Source organism: Nanorana parkeri, unplaced genomic scaffold, assembly GCF_000935625.1.
Source record: "Nanorana parkeri isolate BGI_ZX_2015 unplaced genomic scaffold, ASM93562v1 scaffold90, whole genome shotgun sequence".
In the NCBI taxonomy this organism is placed as follows: domain Eukaryota; kingdom Metazoa; phylum Chordata; class Amphibia; order Anura; family Dicroglossidae; genus Nanorana; species Nanorana parkeri.
Window position 1 is genome coordinate 2,359,708 of NW_017306358.1, and position 22,092 is coordinate 2,381,799.

General features: G+C 45.5%; 1 protein-coding gene across 1 annotated transcript in view; it reads right to left on the reverse strand.

The window, feature by feature from the left end:
* Positions 1-483: 483 nt before the first annotated feature.
* Positions 484-22,092, reverse strand: part of LOC108783832 (protein unc-93 homolog A-like) — a 108,810-nt gene continuing 87,201 nt past the window's right edge. The window contains exon 5 of the mRNA XM_018552509.1: positions 484-752. Within this exon, the coding sequence (XP_018408011.1) occupies positions 484-752 (269 nt within the window). The remainder of the gene's footprint in view (positions 753-22,092) is intronic.

Here is a 22,092-nt window from a genome sequence, read left to right on the forward strand (position 1 = left end):
AGTCTGGTGTTTCACCTTGAAGAGATGTCAAAATGTCTACCAGCCATGATGCTGAACACAGTGTAATTGTACTGCTGGTTCAAAGACACTCTACACTGTGAAGCTGGAGAGCATTTGGTGAGTCCGGAGTTCTGTATTCTTCTGTATCCTCAGATGTCTGCAGCTCTATACCCTCCCTCCCTGTTTTGCTGTTTCTAATAAAGCATCATGAAAATTCTAAAAGTGATTGGCGCCCTATTTCACTACACACATCCCACATTCCGGCTAAGGATCCATCCCTGAGGTGAAATCCAGGAGGGCGCTACATTAGCAAATGACCACACATCAATTACCTTTTTTTTTCTTTTAAAACTTTTTAATTTTATTATTGATTATAATTTTACTTTAACACCATAGAGATGTCCATACATAACCATGATCATAATATGGAACACTCAAGGGCTAACCAAACAGTGATCAACCATATTCCTAAATTACATAATTTTACATTTTAGTCTGCTGCCAAAGGCAGTCATTGATATCCACTGCATTTCTTTCTTTGCTGCTTAGCACGATTTTTTTATTTTCAACATATTCAACTACAGCATAAAGCGTTGTTCCAAATAAAAGTACAGAAAGTAATATATACAATTTTGCAGATACACACAAAAAATTGCTATACCCATAAGCTATAACAAATCCGAAAGACTCCCACAGACGATAATTGGCAAAGCCAGCTTCTTTGTGCTTGTCAAATAATACTCCATAAAGTGCTGTGAAACAAAACATACGTTCTTATTAATAGTTTTATTAAGTCCAACCTTATGCAAAGCTTGTATTAATTGCAAGAACTTGCGCTATTGGAAATTGGGAATAATAGGTATATATGATATTAAAAATAATAAAATGTGTTAAAATAAAAATTAGAATTGATAAATAGTGAAGGATAGTTTTTCTAAAAGGGTATGGGAAGCGGCTGGACTAAAGGCACTCAGCCCTTAATAGGATGTGTATTCTTAGAATGTACAGCGCTAGCCCTCCTTTAGACAGGAGGGCTAGCGCTGTACATCCTATGCAAAGCTTAGTATAACTAAAGGCTCATGTATGACAGTCTAAATAAGTACCAAATCCAGTTACTAAATGATGCACAAGCCTAATAAAATAAGCAAAAAATAAAAATACTAACATAGTAGATAAGGTTAAATAAAGACACATCTAGGTCCATCTAGTTCAACATGTGTGTACATGTGTGTACATTATATAGCAATGCAGAATACCACCATATATAAAGGACTACAAATCCCAGGAAAACACTATACAACAATACAGAATGGCACCAACTATAGAGGACTACAAATGCCAGCAGTTCAGAATGGCACCGGTTATAGAGGACAACAAATCCCAGAAATACGTTATCCAGGAATGCAGAATACAACCAGCTATAGAGGACTGCAGATCTCAGCAATATTAATATATGAAGCAATGCAGAATAATATGAGGCTACATACTCTGTGTGCTGTGCTGGGTCTTAGGTGAGCTGTGCAGGGTCTTAGGTGGGCTGTGCTGGGTCTTAGGTGGGCGGTGCAGGGTCTCAAGTGGATTGTGCAGTGTCATAGGTGGGCTGTGCCGCATCTCGCCAGGGTTGTGCAGGGTCTTAGGAGGGCTGTGCAGGGTTTCACTAAGGCTGTGTGGCGTCTCACCTGGGCTGTGTGGCGTCTCACCAGGGGTCTGGATGCGGGTGGTGGGGATCCACAGGAAAGAGGAGGAGTAGACTGCTGGCGCTGTATACAGCGCCGTGAGGTCCCTGGCAAGTGCAGGACCTTACGGCAGCCGCTTGTGTTTAAATATTTAAAGCACCGGTATCAGCGCCTATTATTGGGGCATTTTTACGAGTACTAGTGAAAATGCCCGGTATCGGTGCATTCCTATTGTCTGTATATACTGGGCTCCAGTAGTTCCTATTGTGACGGTAATGAGGTTAGAGCTTATTTTTATTTATTTTTGTATTCTTCATTTTGTAATCAGGAACATAAAGAACATCAACTAAAATCTTCAACATCTGAACAAAAATAAAATAAATCCCAACCACGGGTACGAGGTGGCGATAAACATATAAAGAGAGGACATCAAGTCTTTCATAAGGTGAATCTCCTCCACCCTTCTTAACCACATCGCCAACGATGGTGGTCACGATTACTTCCACTGAGCCTGAAAACAAGCCCGGGCAGCATTAACCAGATGGAGCAACAAAGAATTCTTATACTTCTTAATTAAGAAGGAGACAAGCAGTAGGTTCCAGTGTGAGGCGCATACCTGTTATCTTATGGATGATGTCAGTCACCTGCAAACCAGAAAGGCCTTATACAGGGACATTCCCCAAAAATATGCAGAAGGGTACCTGGGTTTTCATCACACCGCCAGAATAGGCGAGACGTTGAAGGAAACATTCTGTGCAGGGGAGTCGGGACCCTGTACCATCTAGCGAGTATTTTGTACCCCGCTTCCTGGATTTTATTAGAAATGGAAGATTTATGCGCAAAAAATAGTACACATTCAGTTTCACTCCCATTGTTGTATGAACCGGGGGAAAAAAGATGTGGACGAATCCACCAAGCACCTGACCACCATTGAGAGGACATATGTGACTGGACCAGTCAAAACATACAATTTCTCAAACGATGTTAAGGTTCTCAACATAGGGTTTCTACCTTTAAGAGATCTGATAAAATGGCAAATTTGCATAGCACCCCAATGCCCCAACAGTGGATCCACCATGGTCCGGATGCCTTCCATGGACCTCCACTGAAGATCTGTGAAATGAAAAGGGCACACCTGATTAGAGTCTATAAGGGTTCGAAAGGTAGAGCCCCACAACCCGAGGAGGAAAATATAGATTTCCAATGATAGGCAACATGGGTGAAGGCAGTGGGGACAAATGCTGAGAGGGTAGGGCATACTCAATACCCATAGTGGCGCTTATATGAGGACTGAGCCTTGAACACAGAGGTAGTTTAGGGGATATCCAAGCTATGCCACAAAGTGGAAGATCACACCTATCTTGCTCTAAATTCACCCAAAGTTTGCTGTCTGCATTACAACACCAATCCACCACCCTTGCAATGTGTGCGACTTTGTAGTACAAACCCCAGTCAGGAAAACCTATACCCCAGATATCTTAGATCGAATGAGAACGCTATGCTTAATCCTGGCTCCCTTATTAGCCCACATACACTGAGTGGCCAGATTATTATGACCACCCCATCAGTACTTCGTTGGGCCAGCTTTTGCCTTCAATACTGCGGCGATTCTTCTTGGCATTGACTCCACGAGATGTTGAAAGGTGATGCGAGGAATCTGACACCATGCCTGATGAATAGCACTGTCCAGTTCTGTGAGATTTGATGGTTGTGGAACCAGCTGCCTGATGGCTCTTTCAACTTCGTCCCACAAATGCTCAATTGGATTGAGATGTGGTGATTCTGGGGGCCACCTAAGCAAGGTAAAGTCTCCCTCATGTTCTTGAAACCACTCCGGCACAATACGAGCACCGTGGCATGGCGCATTGTCTTGTTGGAAGAAGCCATCTCCATTGGGATACTCCATCAACATGATGGGATGAACTTGATCAGCAACGATACTTTGGCATGTTGTGCTATTCAGATGTTGTTCCACATGAATTAGGCCCAAATCATGCCAGGAAAACATGCCCCAAACCATAACACTGCCCCGACCAGCTTGAAGGGTTGTACTCATGCATGTGGGGTGCATGCTTTCATGCTGTTTCCGCCAAATTCTCACTCTGCCATCTGCATGATGCAACTGGAAACGTGATTCATCGAACCACATGACTTTTTTCCAATGCTCGACTGTCCAATCCTTGGATTGTGCGAATGTTCCTGTGCGAATTGGAGACATTTTATCTTGTTCACTGCAGACAGCAAAGGTGTTCGAACAGGCCTTCGGCTTCCATATCCCATACGATGCAGTGTACGGTGAACAGTGCGTTCAACGGTGTCATCGGTGGTTCCTTATTCACCTGCTCCTGGTAGAGACTCCAGTGAAGGTGGACGTCCTCCCCATGCGTACAAAACGCAGATCGGCAAAGTACAGGGTGAGCGGTGAGCCTCCGGGCCCTTCCCCTGTCACACGTGCAGGCGCCATCTTGGCTGCACGGTCTCTCTCCCTCATCAGTGCCAGTACTCAAACGGCCGAGTGGGACGACATGGAGCAGGCCTCGGGACAGGCAAGACAGAGCGGCCCCTCTCCTCCTCATAGCCCTGAGCCTCCGGGTGCTACGGAATACCATCCTGGCCGCCATAGAGGCCAGTAAGACTACCCTGATTGCCAGAATGGACACTCTGGCTACTGAGTGTGGCCTAATCCGGCAGGATGTGGATAAAATCCGGGGTCGGGTGACAGAAGTGAAGACCCAGGTGGGGACCCTGGAAGACGTGTCGAGTGAACACTCACGATCCATTCGTAGCCTGCAACAGGCGGTGGTGTAGCTGACTGCAAGGTCAGAAGATTCGGAAAATCGTTTGAGGCGCAATAACGTGAGGGTCGTGGGCCTACCTGAGGGGGCTGAAGGCTCCGATCCTACATCCTTTGCCGAGGCCTTCCTTAAGGAGCTCCTGGATCAACAATCAGTATCTCAGGCCTATGTGGTGGAGCGTGCGCATCGTGTTCCCCTAGGCCAAAGGCCCCCGGGCTCACACCCTAGGCCCTTCCTGGTTCGTCTCCTTAATTTTAGGGATAGAGATTTGATCCTGACGACTGCTCGGAAGAGAGTGTCGGAACTCCGCTTTAAGAATGCCACCATTATGCTGTTCCCTGACTTCTCGCCGGATTTACAGAGAAAACGTCGCTCCTTCATAGATGTCCGTCGCCGGCTGCGTGACAAGGGACTGAAATACGGTATGCTCTATCCTAGCAGACTGAGAGTACAGTTTGCCGGCTCCACAAAATTCTTTGAGGACCCAGCTGCGGCCGCAGACTGGTTGGATACAGTGCAATGATATCAGAGTCTGGAATATTCCATTACTACCGGGCTGTTGTCCTGATTTGTTTTGTCTTTCCGCACCGCTGGGTGCTCCGGATCCCTTCTCTGTTACTACTTCTAAGGCCACAAGGACCACCGGGACATATGGCTGAGGATTTACTTACTCCTGTAGGGAGCTGCAGGAGCGGTACGGTAATGTACATCCTCAGTTAATTGCTTTTTGCACTGTTCGGGACTGCCTTACTTCTGAGTATTGAGTGATACTCTCACTAGTTTTTTAAGTTTTGGGATCAAAGCTGCCTCACTAGTTTTGTTGTTATGTGGGATAGCAGGGTGGTTGATGGGAAGTTACACTTTATACGCCATGGCTTCGATTGGGACTCTCTCTGGACCTGGATGCTTTCGGATGTGCATGACACTCTCCATGACTCTCAGCGGTGCTTGAATTTACCGCACTTCGATGGCAGCTGATTTACAGATAATTTCCTGGAATGTCAGAGGACTGAACTCTAGATTTAAAAGGGCCTTGGTCCTTCGGTTTCTTCAATCTCATAACCCCCCAGGTTGTTTTCTTGCAGGAAACCCACCTGTTGGGAAGTAAAGTCTTAGCCTTACAGAGGAGGTGGATAGGGAGAGCGTTTCATGCCACCTACTCCTCTTATGCAAGGGGGGTGACTATATTACTGCACAAGAATTTTCCATGTGTGATTAATCATGTGATAACTGACCCTGAAGGTAGATATGTGATAGTGCTGCTGGAACACCAGTCGCAGTCCTTTGCATTGGTAAATGTATATATTCCACCTCCCTTCCAGGGCACGGTACTGTATGCCATTTTAGAGAAAATAGCCCCATACTCCCCATCCCGGATACTGGTGACGGGGGACTTCAATAACATACTTGATTATTCTCTAGATGCGTCCAACCCCCACAGGACGGTCAATACAGTGTTGAGGGATTGGGCGGAGACAGCGGGCCTCACCGAGATGTGGCGCTGGAAACATCGGGAAAAGAGAGCATACTCCTACTTGTCGCATGTTTGCGGTTCTTCTTCTCGGTTGGACTTGGCGTTCGCAAATGATGCACTACTGGCCCAGGTACTAGACTCCGCATATCTGCCTGGGGGAATATCTGACCACTTACCACTTTCTGTCCGTCTCCTGGGTAATAGAGGACGACAGTCGCACTTGTGGCGGCTGTCGCAGGACTGGCTCTCTAATGATATGGTGGAAGCATCTTTGCGGCCTCACCTGTCTACCTTCTGGATCATAAATCCACTAGAGGTGAATACATATCTGCGATTAAGCATGCTAAATCGGTGGCTCGGTTCGACCTCTCTCAGCTTCAAGCTAGAGAGGCCGACTCCGCTGCTGCTCATGCATTGGCTCCGTCACCAGATACGCTTCAGGAGTTGCTAGGGGTCCGCAGAGAGCTTTTATTACAGCATGAATCTGCAACCCAGGGGATCCTTAATAGGCAGAGGGAGGCACTATACGAAAAGGGGGACAAAAATGGGAAATTATTGGCGATGCTGGTAGCAGAACAGAGGCCCCAGACCGTGATTCACTTTATCTGAACTTTAGATGGCTCATTGAAAACTGATCCGAGTGATATCCTCCACGAGTTTGTCACTTTCTATGAGACCCTATACAGACAGATACCCGAATATGAAGTCGCTTTCCTGGATACACTTTTAGGCTCTGTGTAGATGCCACAATTGTCCCAGCCTGATCGAGAGTTTTTGGAGTGTGCCTTCACGGAGTGAGAGGTGTTGGGGGCTTTAGGTTCCTTTCCTAATAACAAGTCCCCGGGCCCAGATGGGTTTCCGGCGGAATGGTACAAACAATATGCTGAAGATATAGTGCCCAGACTAATGAGCTTGTACGAGGCCTGTTGGAAGGTGGAGGCTCTCCCCCAATCCATGTATGAAGCGCACATAGTTCTACTGGACAAACCAAATAAAGACCCACTTTTATGCTCATCCTATAGACCAATTTCACTTCTTAATATGGATCTTAAGATTCTTACAAAAATTCTTGCCACTAGACTGTCCAGGGTTATTGCCAGCGTTGTTGCCCCGGACCAAACCGGATTTAATCCCCAAAAGTCTACGGACATTAATCTTAGAAGACTGTACACCCACACCCAAATTATTCATGACAACCCGGGTGCCAGAGCTATAGTCTCCCTGGACCTTGAGAAGGCCTTCCATTCGGTTGATTGGAGGTACTTGCAAGCGGTTCTGGGGAAACTGGGATTTGGCCCTGTATTCTGTAAGTGGGTGGCGGTATTGTATAGCCAGCCTAAAGCAGCCATAAAAATGGGGGGGATTTTATCCTCAAGTTTTCCAATCCTTAGGGGCACAAGGCAGGGATGCCAGTTATCACCCGGACTGTTTGCATTGGCGATGGAACCAATTGCATCTCCTATCAGACAGTCCGTGGGGATCCGGGGTCTCACAGTAGGCAGGTTGGAGGAAAAAGTGGCTTTATATGCAGATGATATGCTTTTGTTTCTGGCTGACATGCATCAATCCCTCAGAGTCACTTGATATTTTGCAGAGATTCGCTTCATGCTCGGGACTGTCTGTTAACTGGTCTAAGTCACAATACCTTCCCCTGGACCCTTTAGATCATGCCTCAATAGCATCTACTACACAGTTGCAACAGGTTGTCAGGATTAAGTATTTGGGTCTGACTGTATCCAACTCTGTGTCAGAATTTGTGGCGCTTAATGTCTCCCCTGTGATAGCCCAGTTTAAGGCCCCGCTCTCGGTATGGAAAAATCTGCCCCTGATGCTGATTGGTCGTGTAAACCTGGTTAAGATGAAACTGCTTCCTTTGCTCCTGTATACCTTATGTAACTCCCCAGTGTGGATACCAAGGCGGATTTTTAGAACGATTGATGCCTTGGTGTCTGAGTTCCTTTGGAATGGAAGGGCACGTAGGATCAGATTGTCAACCCTAATTTATACTATTATGGCGGTCCCTAATTTATACTATTATTTTCTGGCAGGTCAGCTGACGGTTGTTCACAGGTGGCTCACGGTGCGGGACTCGAATCCAGCGGTCACATTGGAGGCTGCTTTGGTGGGATCATATGAAGCCCTAGGTCATCTGGTATATAGGGGCAAACACTCTCCGCACCGTCAGACGCCCTCCATGAGAGCAGTGCTGACGGCTTGGACTGCAGTGGAGGGCCGGGTGGTGGAGCCTGGGAAGACCTCTCCCCACATACTCCATTGTGGAGAAATCCTAGTAGGGGATGTGGTACCTTTATTCAAAAAAGGGTCAAAATGCCAACCGGAGAACTATAGACCAGTTAGTCTAACATGCATAGTATGTAAACTGTTAGAGGGAATTATTAAGGACTACTTAGTGGAATTCTTCCGTCAGTGTGAAGCCTACTATGATTCTCTAAAGCTGCCAGAAAGTTAAAATCACTCAGACTCTGAACCAAAGCTTGTTTGCTTTTAGAACACCCCAGTATTCCAATTTGTGTAGCCATGTGATTTGCTAACTGTATAAACGCTTGTTATACAAGCTAAGGGGTATGGGCATAGATGAATTATTGTGCACGTGGATAGAAAACTGGCTGAAGGAACGTGTACAAAGAGTAAAATGGAGTTAATGGCACCTTCTCAGACTGGGCGGAGGTCGTGAGTGGCGTACCCCAGGGTTCGGTGCTGGGTCCCATGCTTTTTAACCTATTCATTAATGATATAGGGGAGGGAGTGAGAAGTCATATCTCAGTGTTTGCTGATGATACGAAAATTGGGAGGGTAGTAGACACAGATTTAGACATTATAACATTACAGGAGGACCTGGAGAAAATCGGGGAGTGGGCAACTGTATGGCAGATGAAGTTCAATGTCGATAAATGTAAGGTAATGCACCTTGGTGCTAAAAATAGGCAAATGGACTATATACTCATGGGTATGCAACTAGGGAAGTCGGAAACGGAGAAGGATTTGGGGGTCATTATAGACCTCAGAATGAAGAACAGCTCGCAGTGCCAGGCTGCTGTAAGCAAAGCTAGCAGAGTCCTGTCTTGCATTAAGAAGGGAATGTATTGCAGGGACAAGTCTATAATTTTGCCTCTTTATAGATCACTGGTTCGGCCACATCTGGAGTATGCGGTCCAGTTTTGGTCTCCAATACTCAGAAAGGATGTCCTTGAGCTGGAAAAAGTCCAGAAGAGGGCAACCAAACTCATTAAGGGGTTCGAGGATCTGAACTATGAAACAAGGTTGTTAAAATTAAATATGTTCTCGTTGGAGGTTAGGACATTAAGGGGGGACATGATTTTTATGTATAAACTATTCAAGGGTGACAGCAAAATCAGTAACAAACTGTTTACGGTCAGCTCTGTAACAAAGACCAGAGGGCACAACCTAAAATTGGTGGAAAAAAAATGTCACCACACAGGGCGTGGGGGGTTCTTCACAGTTAGAGCGGTTAAGGTCTGGAACTCGCTGCCACAGGAAGTGGTTTCAGCTGATAGTGTGGAATCATTCAAGAGACTCCTGGACGAGTTCCTGGGAGACCAGAACATTCAGGGGTACAGGTATAGCTAAGAGAAAAATCACACATGGACTCATATACACGCACACATCAGCTCATAAATGCATACACACAATAGGTTGGACTTGATGGACTTATGTCTTTATTCAACCTCAAATACTATGTAACTATGTTTTTTTTTTTCTCTTTACTTGCAGAGGCATGCCTGATTTTATTGCATTTACATGCCATACAATTTAGGCATTTGGTAAGACACCCTTACCAAATGGGAGCTAAAGATCAGAATGAGAAAGCATATGTATGGTGTTATTAAAGGGAAAAAAAATCCATTAAAGACCATGTCATAATTGCAAGGCACAGACTCCTGGGCTATACAGAGGGTTCTCTGACTGCAGAAAAAGAGATTGAGGACTCTGTGTCCTCAATCTCTTTTTCTGTTTTAATAGAAAAATATCAGGGGTCTATTATTTTTAAAAATGTGAAAAAGTTAGAAAAACATTTATTTTTCGGTTTCAGCCTGACATTTTTTTTCATTTTAGTTTTGGTTTTGAAATGTTCATTTCGGTGCACCTCTAACCTTGGCACATAGTGCAGCATGTTGGGTTAGCTGCAGGGTGCTATACAGGTCCAGGGCAGTGGCATGTCTGCAAATAAATTTTGGTGTTGGGGTAAACACCAAATAATTACATAATGCAAATAAATCAATAGGACCTGATAACCTGCACCCCACGGGACTTAACGAGCTTGGCCATGTTATAGCAAGACCGTTATTCCTTATTTTCAAGGACTCATTAATGACTGTAAGGGTACCAACTGACTGGCGTAAAGCAACGGTAGTATCAATATTCAAAAAAGGCTCAAGATGCCAACCTGGGAACTACAGACCAGTCAGTCTAACATCAATAGTATTCAAACTGTTTGAGGGAATGATAAAGTACTATATTAGTGGATTTTGTTCATGACAGGTATAATAAGTGATAATCAGCAAGGATTTATGTCAGACCAGCCTACTAACATTTTACGAAGAGGTGAGTAGAGATCTGGATAGAGCAAAACCAGTGGATGTGGTGTACCTGGATTTTGCAAAAGCATTTGACACAGTACCACATAAAAGCTTAATACACAAGCTTAAATCAATGGGCATAGATGAAATGGTTAGCACAAGCTTAAATCTATGGGCATAGATGAATACAGGAACATGGATAGAGAACTGGCTACAGGAACATGTCTAGAGAGTATTGATAAATGGCCCTTTTTCACAGCAGGGGTGCCCACAATTTTTTGTGTCAAGATCTACTTTTCAAATAACAAGCTGATTATTCTCAGGGCCCTTTCACACCACTTCCTGCGTGTTCCAGCACTGTGAGCTGCTGGAACGCACTGGAGCGCATAATGTAAGGCTCCCTGCGTTCTGGTGTGGGAGTGGTGGTGCATTCAAGTCAATGGCACCGCAGCTACGCTCCCCGCGCACAGTGCGATTGACCACACCAGAATGTGTGGCACAACAATGCCGTGTTCTGGTCCGATGTGATCACAAAAAAAAATAGTACAAGCACTACCACACCACTACTCCCCCTCCCGCCCCAGAACGCAGGGAGCCTTACAGTATGTGATCCAGTGCGTTCCAGCAGCTCACCGGACTGAAATGCACTTGAAGTGGTGTTAACAAGCCCTCAAACTGGAAAGGATCCTGTGAAGTAAATGATAAGCTGGAAAAGATGATATCATGATTGCTGATGGGGTGCTGTGTAATAATACAAGATGCTGACAGCCCACAGTGTCCTCCTATAAACACACAATCATTCCCTAGACCTGAAGTAACTAGTAATACACACTGATCGTTTTAGCTGCTCTTTATAAACAGCCCATTGCCTCTGTTATGTGGGGTGGGTATAGCTGCATGGAGGTAGGGCTGTTTACAGATCACAGTACCTTGGTGGTCCCAATGTACTCCATGTATGCTGTGCTGGGTGAGGTGTACAATGGACCGGATGCAGCCTGCTCAGCCTCTCCTCTGCTTCCTGCTGCTTTATCTGGGAGACACTTCCTGGTTCTATCAGCCAGGAGGATTGCAGAACTGTGCACGGGCTTCACGTGATCTTGGCGCCACCTTCAGTTCATTTGGGGAACTGCAGCACACATTCAGCTGCACTAGAACTGCTGGAGAGAGCTCAGGACATTGAGCCAACTTGCGATTGCGATCTACCAGTGTTAGCTTTGTGATCGACTGGTAGATCGTGATCGACCTAATGGGCACCTCTGGTCTACAGTAATGAGTGGCATGCCCCAGGGTTCTGTGCTAGGCCCAATACTGTTTAAACTGTTTATTAATGATATTGGGGAAGGTGTTAATAGCCATGTTTCTGTGTTTGCAGATGGTACTAAAATTCAGAGGGTAATAAACACGGGCATAGATAGTATAACATTACAGGAGGACCTGAATAAAATAGGGGAGTGGGCAACTATTTGGATGAGATTTATTGTTGAAAAAGTAATGCATTTTGGAGTTTAAAATAGGCACATTAATGGGTGCTCCACTAGGGAAGTCAGAAATGGAAAAAATATTTGGGGGTCATATTAGACCGCAGTTTGAATAATAGCTTGCAATGCTAGGCTGTGGCAAACAAAGCTAGCAGACTACTGTCTTGTATTAAAAAGGGAATGTACTGTAGAGACAATTTTGCCACTTTATAGATCACTGGTTTGTCCTCATCTTGAGTATGAGGTTCAGTTTTGGTCACCAATCCAAAGAAGGGATGTCCTGGAGCTGGAGAGAGTCCAGAGAAGGGCAACACAACTAATTAGGGGCTGGAGGATCAAAGCTGTGAGACAAGGTTGCTAAATTTAGACATGTTCACGCTGGAAGTGAGGCAATTAAGAGGGGACATGATTTTAATGTACAAAATGTTTGGTGGTGATGGCAGCATCAGCAATAAACTTTTTACTCTAAACTCACTAACGGGGACTAGAGGCCACCACCTAAAATTAGTGGAGATTTAACCACAAAGGGCGTAGAGGCTTCTTTTTACATTTTGGAACTCTCTGCACAAGCAGCGGTATCAGCAGAGAGTATTGAATCATTCAAAAATCAATTAGATACTTTCCTCAGAGACCGTAATATACAGGGATACAGGCAGGGCAGCCATCAGGGGGGTACGGCCGATACTCATGTAAGGGGCCCAAAATTTCTGATGGCTGCCCTGGATAAAACCTAAGACCCCAAAGGGACTTATATACACACATGCACGCACTACACAGACACTTAAAAATGAAAGTTGAAGTCGATGGACCTGTGTCTTTATTCAATCTCATATACTATGTAACCATGTAACTACATCTGCACTGGTGTGACCCTGCCCCTGAAGGACAGGGGTAGTGAATTACAATTTAAGGTGGTCTGGTGGCCAAAATTTTCTTCGAGACGAGATCCGAATTGCGGTCCAAACAGAACAGTCACTCAGTCCATGTCTGCACAATGGTCAGCCATTTAGGATGCACTGCAACGCACAGCTGCTAGTGTGTTTTCCCAGACACAGTGCTGATGCATCGATCCCGGTGCATCACACTTTAAAAAAATGTTTTTGTTAGAACTTGATTGAAATGTCACAAGCGACATTTCCTTAAGTTCTATAGGCAAAGCACAGTGTGATGCGGTTGTACTGCATTGTAACTGGTGTTACTGAAAAAAAGAGCAGCATCCATCAGAACCCCCTTGTCATCAGTTCTCCCGATTATAGTACCCCCTTAGATTAGGTGTACCCTTCAGAGTGCTCCCTTACATTAAGGTTGTTACCATGCTAACTTTTTTCTTTTTCTCATGACTGTAGTACATGTACAGCACCGACTATCTATGAAGAGACATCCTCCCTTTTTTCCTAATTTCTGTTCCAATATTTTTATTAAAGTTTTACAGTGGTACATTAATATAAAACGTTCTGACATTTCCATGGAAACAATCTCATGGAGGAGAGCAACAAACATACAAAGGTTGTTATACAAAAGTGTTTTCAAGTGTTACATTCGCATTCCAACTCCTCTTAGCACCTTAACCTCTGTGTACTAGGCGGATCAAAGCAGAATGGGTGTCATCGCCTAATGGGGGACGTAGACAGAGGTATTATGGATTGTCAGAAAAGGGTGAACAACGTAGTAGGGAAGGGGGAAGACAGAATAGGGTAGAATCGGGGAACCTATTTCATGTCTTTCTAACCTTGACTCAGATCATGCTAATTTGCCCCCGACCCCTTATTTGTACTTTGAAAAAAAAAAGAAAACAACATGTTGACAGTTTTTTGTTTTTTTTTTCCACTCTAACTTTCCCTCACCTCTTCAAACAGATTGTCTTTCTTAGTAGCCCTGCAGATCAGCTGCACATTCTGCCGATCAGCACTCCCACCCCATGGTGCACTTTACCTATATTGGAACACAATACAACTTTACCTCACTACCATTCAGATGCCCAGCTGCTGCTTTGCATCTATCACTCCCCTGTCACTAATACTATCCCAATTTAACCTTTTCCATACCTCTCTCTTTGCATACTGCCACCCCTTTCATTCCTACTCCTCATTCATTCTATTGCCTTCTACTTACTCTGCACAGCCAAGGGGTAAGGAAGGTCACACTCAACTATATAATAATAATAATAATAATTCACCACCTTCCCATCATCCTTCCTGGCCCTATGTCATTGTGCGTGGATCCAACTTTTTTCCAACATTCAAAGAAAGTATTGATCCAGCTGTTTTGTTCTAAAATGTATTTTACTTTTAGTTATGACTAAATATGCTTGATATGCTGCTATTTACTTATTTTCAAGAGTTATGAACATCTATGAAAATAGGTCATGTCTTTTCCATGTCGTTGCTAAAATGCATACATATAAAAGAGGCGATTACCTCGCTGATCTCTATTCACAGCTTTAATGTAACTCACGCTGACTATTTGATTACATGCATAAATAAAGTTATTTAATCTTAATGAGGCTCTCCCAGGGAATAGCATTGTTTAATGGAACCACTGCTTTACCTGGACCTACATATATTTTACACATGTCCCAAGTTATCGATAATAATCTTGTCCAGTACAGGGACTCCTCCCCTTTTAGCCATTCAATATAACCATTTTATCATATCCCCCAACCTTTTCATTAGGTATTGCATTATTGAAAATAACTATACATATCCCCTCCGTCCAGACTCCCTATCCGTACCTAATATGTCCCTCCTTTCCTCTCCCTCCCCATCACCCCAAATTCCCCTCACTATCAAACAATTTGACATCTAAGGTTATTTGTTATTATACCTTCCTGGAATGACATTACAATCAGTATACTAACAGCCTACAGACTGCCATATAGATTATACACCTGCTGTTAAAGTTATCTGTGGGGGAGACAGGGGAGGGGAAGGAGAAATATAATTTTACTGTCAAATTATTGCTTGTCTGGTTGGGCATTGAGGTGACATTGCATGCTTTTTACACTACATTTCTCCTGCCCCTTATGCCAATTGTACGATACTCCCTTTCCCCTCCCCTACTTATCACCTCCTCTTCCCTCATTGACATATGACCTAATGCTTAATGTCACCTCATATGCCTCGATACTACATAACAGATTCCTGGTTTTGTTTCTTTTTGTTTTTCCTTAGAATGACATAATACTCTAAATTTGTTTACTCCACTTCTGATGCCTGGCCCGGCTGCAGATGCTGCTATTTGAGCTTCTTTTACCACACATAGGCCTTTTTTCCCCCCAGTACATGTATTAGGGGATTTATACCCTGCTTTAGTAGTGAACATACAGTGGGGCAAAAAAGTATTTAGTCAGCCACCAATTGTGCAAGTTCTCCCACTTAAAAAGATGAGAGAGACCTGTAATTGGCATCATAGGTAGACCTCAACTATGAGAGACAAAATGAGAAAACAAATCCAGACAAATCACATCGGCTGATTTGGAACAAATTTATTTGCAAATTATGGTGGAAAATAAGTATTTGGTCACCTACAAACAAGCAAGAGTTCTGGCTCTCACAGACCTGTACCTTCTTCTTTAAGAGGCTCCTCTGTCCTGCACTCTTTACCTGTATCAATGGCACCTGTTTGAACTTGTTATCAGTATAAAAGACACCTGTCCACAACCTCAAACAGTCACACTACCTTTCTCCTATTTTTTTCCTCCCCTTTCCTCCCCTTCTTTCTCCCTCTCCTTCTCTACACACCTCATTCCCTTCCTTTTTTCTTCTTCTCCTCTCTTTCTCTCCTTTCCCTTACTCCTCTCCTGCCCCAAGTGCTATTTCGTCCTCCTCCACTGAACTCTTCCCAGCTTGGTCACAATGACCTCTCTAAATTTTGTCTCTCTTAATGTGCAGGGATTAAATGAACCAAGAAAGCGATCTCAGATTCTATATCATATGCACAAGGGCAGGACCCATGTCCCTCTTCTACAAGAAAGCCATTTCAGAGGTCCTCAAGCTCCTCCTTTATCCTACCATTATTACCAAAAAGTCTATCAAAGCATTAACCCAATCAGCAAATCCAAAGGAGTTGCCATTCTCTTCCATACGTCCGTCCCCTTCACAGCCTTTGGAGTGGAGAACGATGATGAGGGCAGATATGTTTTCGTTAAGGGCATCCTTGTGGTGACATTCGCTAATTGACATGTCCATTCGGATTCGGACGAACCTGCAAATCAACGAAATTAAGTTGATTCGGCAGTTCGTCCAAATCCGAAATAACAAATTATTTACATGCCCGAATATACTAAAATGATAAAATAGTTATCAGAGGAGGCCATATTGGAGGTAGGGTGCATAACGTCAGATGACGCCACGTCATGGGTGATGTTATTTACAGAACGAGCGGCCCCCATCATGTTCTGCGCATGCACGCTACCGATTTGGAGTATATCTTGGTATACACCAAGATGGCGGCGCCACATATTCGGGTATATATATATATATATATTCGGGATATACTCCAAAATGGTGTCACGCATGCGCAGAACTCGCTGGTGGGCGATACCTTCGCCGCTCGTTCTGCAGTTTCTTTGTGCGGTTTCGGAGGCTCGTTGCCACTGACTCCAAGCTGTAGTGGGACTACAAATCCCAGCAATACATTATATGCATTGCAGAAAACCATCAGCTATAAAGGACTATGCAATGCAGAATAATAGTATACGAATTTGCTACATACTTTGTGCTGCTGCTCTGCTCTCGGGTGCCGGCCTGACGTCTCTGGTGGAGGATCTCAGGAGTGGTGCAGAGGGTCTCGGAAGTGGTGCAGAGGGTCTCAGGAGAGGGAAGATGTGGAGGCTAAAGGAAGCACTGTAAACAGGCACCGTGTGGTTCCCAAGAAGGCTGCTGTGAGTTCCCCAGCAAGCGAGGAACAGCCACTTCAGTTTGAAACTTTAAAGCGCTGGTATCAGTTTTTGGGGCATTTTCACAAGTACAACTACTCATGAAAATGCCCAGTATCTGCACCGATACCAATACTGGTGTTGGTATCAGTTCATTCCTATTTACAATGAGTATTCATTTCACTGATTCACAATATAATGTTACTTACCCTCAGGACTGGATCCAGGACTCTCCAACGCAATAAACTCAGAGCTCTGCAACACAATGGCGCAATGGACTCAGCACCCTGCCGCACAATGGACTCAGGGCTGTGCGACGCAATGGACTCAGGGCTGTGCGACGCAATGGACTCAGGGCTGTGTGGCGCAATGGACTCAGGGCTCTGTGGCGCAATGGCACAATGGACTCAAGGCTCTGCAAAAAAATGGTGCAATGGACTAAGGACTCTGCGACAAAATTCACTCAGGGCTCTGCTATGGAGAGAGAGGAACATTCAGGGCGATTAAAAAAAACCCACTCATACTGGTTCATCTTGCTCTTGCTCCATACTGGCTCTGCGGAGGGAGTGGGGGGCCAGATAGCGACCCCCCCCAACTACCCGGTAACGCGCTGGACTCAGGGACTGGTAATGCGCTGGACTCGGGGACTGGTAACGAGCCGGACTCAGGGACTGGTAACAAACCGAACTCAGGGACTGGTAACAATCAGTAATGCACTGGATTCAGGGTTCAGTAATGCACTGGACTCAGGGATTAGTAACACTCAGGGCTTAGTAACGCACTGGACACAGGGCTTAGTAACACTCTGGGCTTAGTAACACACTGGGCTCAGGGCTTATTAACACTCTGGGCTTAGTAACGCACTGGACACAGGGATTAGTAACACACTGGACTCAGGGATTAGTAACACACTGGACTCAGGGATTAGTAACGCACTGGACTCAGGGATTAGTAACGCACTGGACTCAGGCATTAGTAACGCTCTGGACTCAGGGATTAGTAACGCACTGGACTCAGGGATTAGTAACGCACTGGACTCAGGGATTAGTAACGCACTGGACTCAGGCATTAGTAACGCACTGGACTCAGGGATTAGTAACGCACTGGACTCAGGGATTAGTAATGCACTGGACTCAGGGATTAGTAACAGACTGGACTCAGGGCTTATTAATCACTCAGGGATTAGCAACGCACTGGACTCAGGGATTAGCAACGCACTGGACTCAGGGATTAGTAACACACTGGACTCAGGGATTAGTAACACACTGGACTCAGGGATTAGTAACGCACTGGACTCAGGGATTAGTACCGCACTGGGCTGAGGGATTAGTAACACTCAGGGTTTAGTAACGCACTGGACTCAGGGATTAGTAATGCACTGGACTAAGGGCTTAGTAACGCACTGGACTAAGGGCTTAGTAACGCACTGGACTAAGGGCTTAGTAACACTCAGGGATTAGTAACGCACTGGACTCAGGGCTTAGTAACGCACTGGACTCAGGGATTAGTAATGCACTGGACTCAGGGATTAGTAATGCACTGGGCTTAGTAACGCACTGGACTCAGGCCTCGGACTGGTAACACACAGGACTCAGGGACTGGTAACGTGCCGGACTCAGGGACTGGTAACTATGGGCTTAGTAATGAAATGGACTCAGGGCTTGTTAACACTCTGGGCTTAGTAATGAACTGGACTCAGTGCTTAGTAACACTCTGGGCTTTGCAACACACTGGACTCAGGGCTTAATAACGCACTGGACTCAGGGCTTAGTAACACTCAGGGATTAGTAACGCACGGGACTCAGGGCTTAGCAACGCACTGGACTAAGGGCTTAGTAACGCACTGGACTAAGGGCTTAGTAACGCACTGGACTCAGGGATTAGTAACACTCAGGGATTAGTAACGCACTGGACTCAGGGCTTAGTAACGCACTGGACTCAGGGATTAGTAACACACTGGACTCAGGGATTAGTAATGCACTGGAATCGGGGTTTAGTAACGCACTGGAATCGGGGTTTAGTAACGCACTGGACTCAGGGATTAGTAATGCACTGGACTAAGGGCTTAGTAACGCACTGGACTCAGGGGTTAGTAACACGCCAGACTCAGGGACTGGTAACACGCCGGACTCAGGGACTGGTAACGCGCTGGACTAAGGGCTTGGTAACACTCTGGGCTTAGTAACGAACTGGACTCAGGGCATAGTAACACCCTGGGCTTAGTAACACTCAGGTCTGAGTAACGCACTGGACTCAGGGCTTAGTAACACACTGGACTCAGGGCTTAGTAACACTCAGGGATTAGTAACGCACCGGAATCACCAGCTGGAGGATTCTGAGAATTGGGACTGCAGGTCAAATCTCTGCATTCGAGGGGTTCCTGAATCGGTCCTGGATCTGCAATCCACGATGACCGCATAATTCCAGCAGCTGGCATCGGACATTCCCATTGAAAGGTTAGAGTTCGACAGGATTCACAGGGCGCTTACTAGACGCACACAGGAGGGCCCTTCGCGTGATATCATTGTGCGCCTTCACTACTACTTCCCAGGATTTCCAGCAGAACCCCACCCAAACACACAGAACCAGATTATTTAATATACGGACTGAACTGAACCTCTGCCTCACTCATCTGGCGAATGACAGAATGGCATGGACCAAACATAAATTCTACATTAAGGAAGATAAAGCGGCTCCATGTTAGCACACAAACTTAGGGAGGCCAACTCTAGACGAGATCCTATTAGGCTTCGTCTCGATGGGGGTCAGGTGACTGCCCACCCTGTAAAAATACTGGATGCATTCCAAACCCACTTGAGCGAACTATACCGCACCACAGGCCCTTTAGATGAAACACATATCAGTGAATTCTTCTCCACTCTCAACCTCCCTGCCCTATCAGACGATAATAGACTTCTGATTGACGCCCCTAAAACCTTGGATGAGGTATTAAACTACTACCACTTGGAAAGCGCTGGGGTCCCGATGGGCTAAGTGCCATTTATTATAAGAAATTCCTGACAACCCTTGCTCCTCATCTACTTACCTGCTTCAACGCTATGCGAGATGGGGGTCCTCTGCGACAGGAATCACTAATGTCCTCAATTTGTATGATCCCTAAACCTGCAACTTACCACACCTCCTGGACTAATTACCGCCCAATCTACCTGATCAATGCAGATCTGAAAGTGCTCACTAAGATACTGACCCTGAGACTCCAGTCTCCTCTCTTGGACCTGATCTCCAGAGACCAGGTGGGATTCATGCTGGGACGCCAGGCAGGAGATAGCTCCATATATCTCATCAAAGGAACCTCCAGACTATGTTATTGTCCTTAGACATTAGCAAAGCTTTTGACTCGGTCGGGTGGGACTACTTGCGATATACCCTCTCCAGATGGGGGTTTGGACCTTCTTTTATGCGCTGGATAGACTCCCTATATTCTCTGCCCTCTGCCTATGTTCAATATCAAGGTTTTCACTCTCAGGTCTTTCCCATTACCAGAGGGACCAGACAGGGTTGTCCACTCTCCCCCCTTTTGTTCGCGCTAGCTATAGAACCCCTTCCCCAAGCAATACGTCAACAAGTGGACATTAGGGGTGTAGAAGTGGCCGTATCATCACAAACTTAGTATGTTTGCGGATGATGCACTTTTGATTATTACGGACCCGCTGACCTCCCTTCCAAAACTACAACCCCTCTTACACCAATTCGGTATTTTGTCAGGGCTCTGTGTGAACATGAAAAAGTCTAAAGCGTTGAATGTATCCCTACCCCCGGCATTATGCTCTTCACTGCAACAATCCTTCCCCTACCCGTGGGTGGACACAGCATTACCCTATTTGGGGATCTATCTCACCTCTTCCTACAATCGCCTTTATCAAGCCAACTACCCTAGCATATTATCCCATATGGAATCACTGTTGTCCTCTTGGTGAGAAACATTCCCTGTCGTGGATTGGCAGGATAACGGCGTTCCAAATGACAATGCTCCCCAAATTCCTGTACCATGCGAGGGTTCTCCCTGTCCCCACCTTTAGGCTTAGGCTGCTTCAACGGCATATACTCCGTTTCATTTGGAAAGGATCATTCCCGGGGTTATCTCATCGGGTTCTCTATCGCAGTAAACTAGAGGACGGCCTGGGACTCCCATTTTTTCAGAAATATTACCAGGCGGCCCAGTTGGCTCCCCTAGTGCAATGTTTTGGGAAGACCGAAATGCCCCTTTGGGTCTCACTGGAAGCCTAAACGTGTTACCCAATTTCCCTCCTTCATCTCCCTTGGTTGCCACCCAAAAAACGGGGGAACATTACCAACCCTGTACTCAAACACACTCTGAAAATCCAGGATGGGCTGAGATGCCCTATGGGTTGGATGTCCCCCCACACTCCTCTGATGTCCATTCATGGTAACCCATTGTTCCAACTGGGATTTACCAACCCAATTGCTTTTAAGTCATGGCTTTTGAAATCCCTGAGTCTAATTAACGACTTCTGTTCTGCACAGGGTATCATACCATTCGAGTCGCCTCGCGCTGATCACCAGCTAACCTTCAGGCATATCTTTCAATTTATTCAGATCAAACACTTCTTGCTGACCCGTCTGGGGTCACAGCGAAACCTTCCCCCGAAACCTTCCCCCCCCCACCCCCTTTAAAAACTGTTACACTATGGGAAACGGGACTGAGGGACTATATCGGCCCTATGTACCTTATTATTAGACAAATTGCATGCCTCTATACCAGCCTACACTCTCAAATGGGAACAAGACCAAGGATGCTCCATTTCCCATGACACTTGAGACCAGATATGGAGGACAACCTCTAGGAGTTCGATGAATGTACAAACGATTGAGGCAAATTACAAATTGCTCTTCAGGTGGTATTTCGTCCCGCTCCGGATCTCCAGAGCTATCCCATCTCACTCTCTGAATTGTTTCAGGGGTTGCCGGGTGGAGGGTTCGGTCCTCCACATATGGTGGTCCTGCCCTAAAGTGAGGAGATTCTGGCACAGAGTCTATCAACTGCTATATACTGTTACTGGCAAGACGTTTCGCAAGGACCCGCTGGAAGCTCTCTTGCATAAAAAACCAATGGTGTGTACGACACGTCAACACCGGTTGATCACAATCATCCTTACAGAGGCCAAACGGGTCATTGCAAAAACTTGCAAATCCCCTGACCTCCCTTTTGTTGAAGTCAAGTCCAGAGTATCACGTGTGATGTTCTTTGAGAA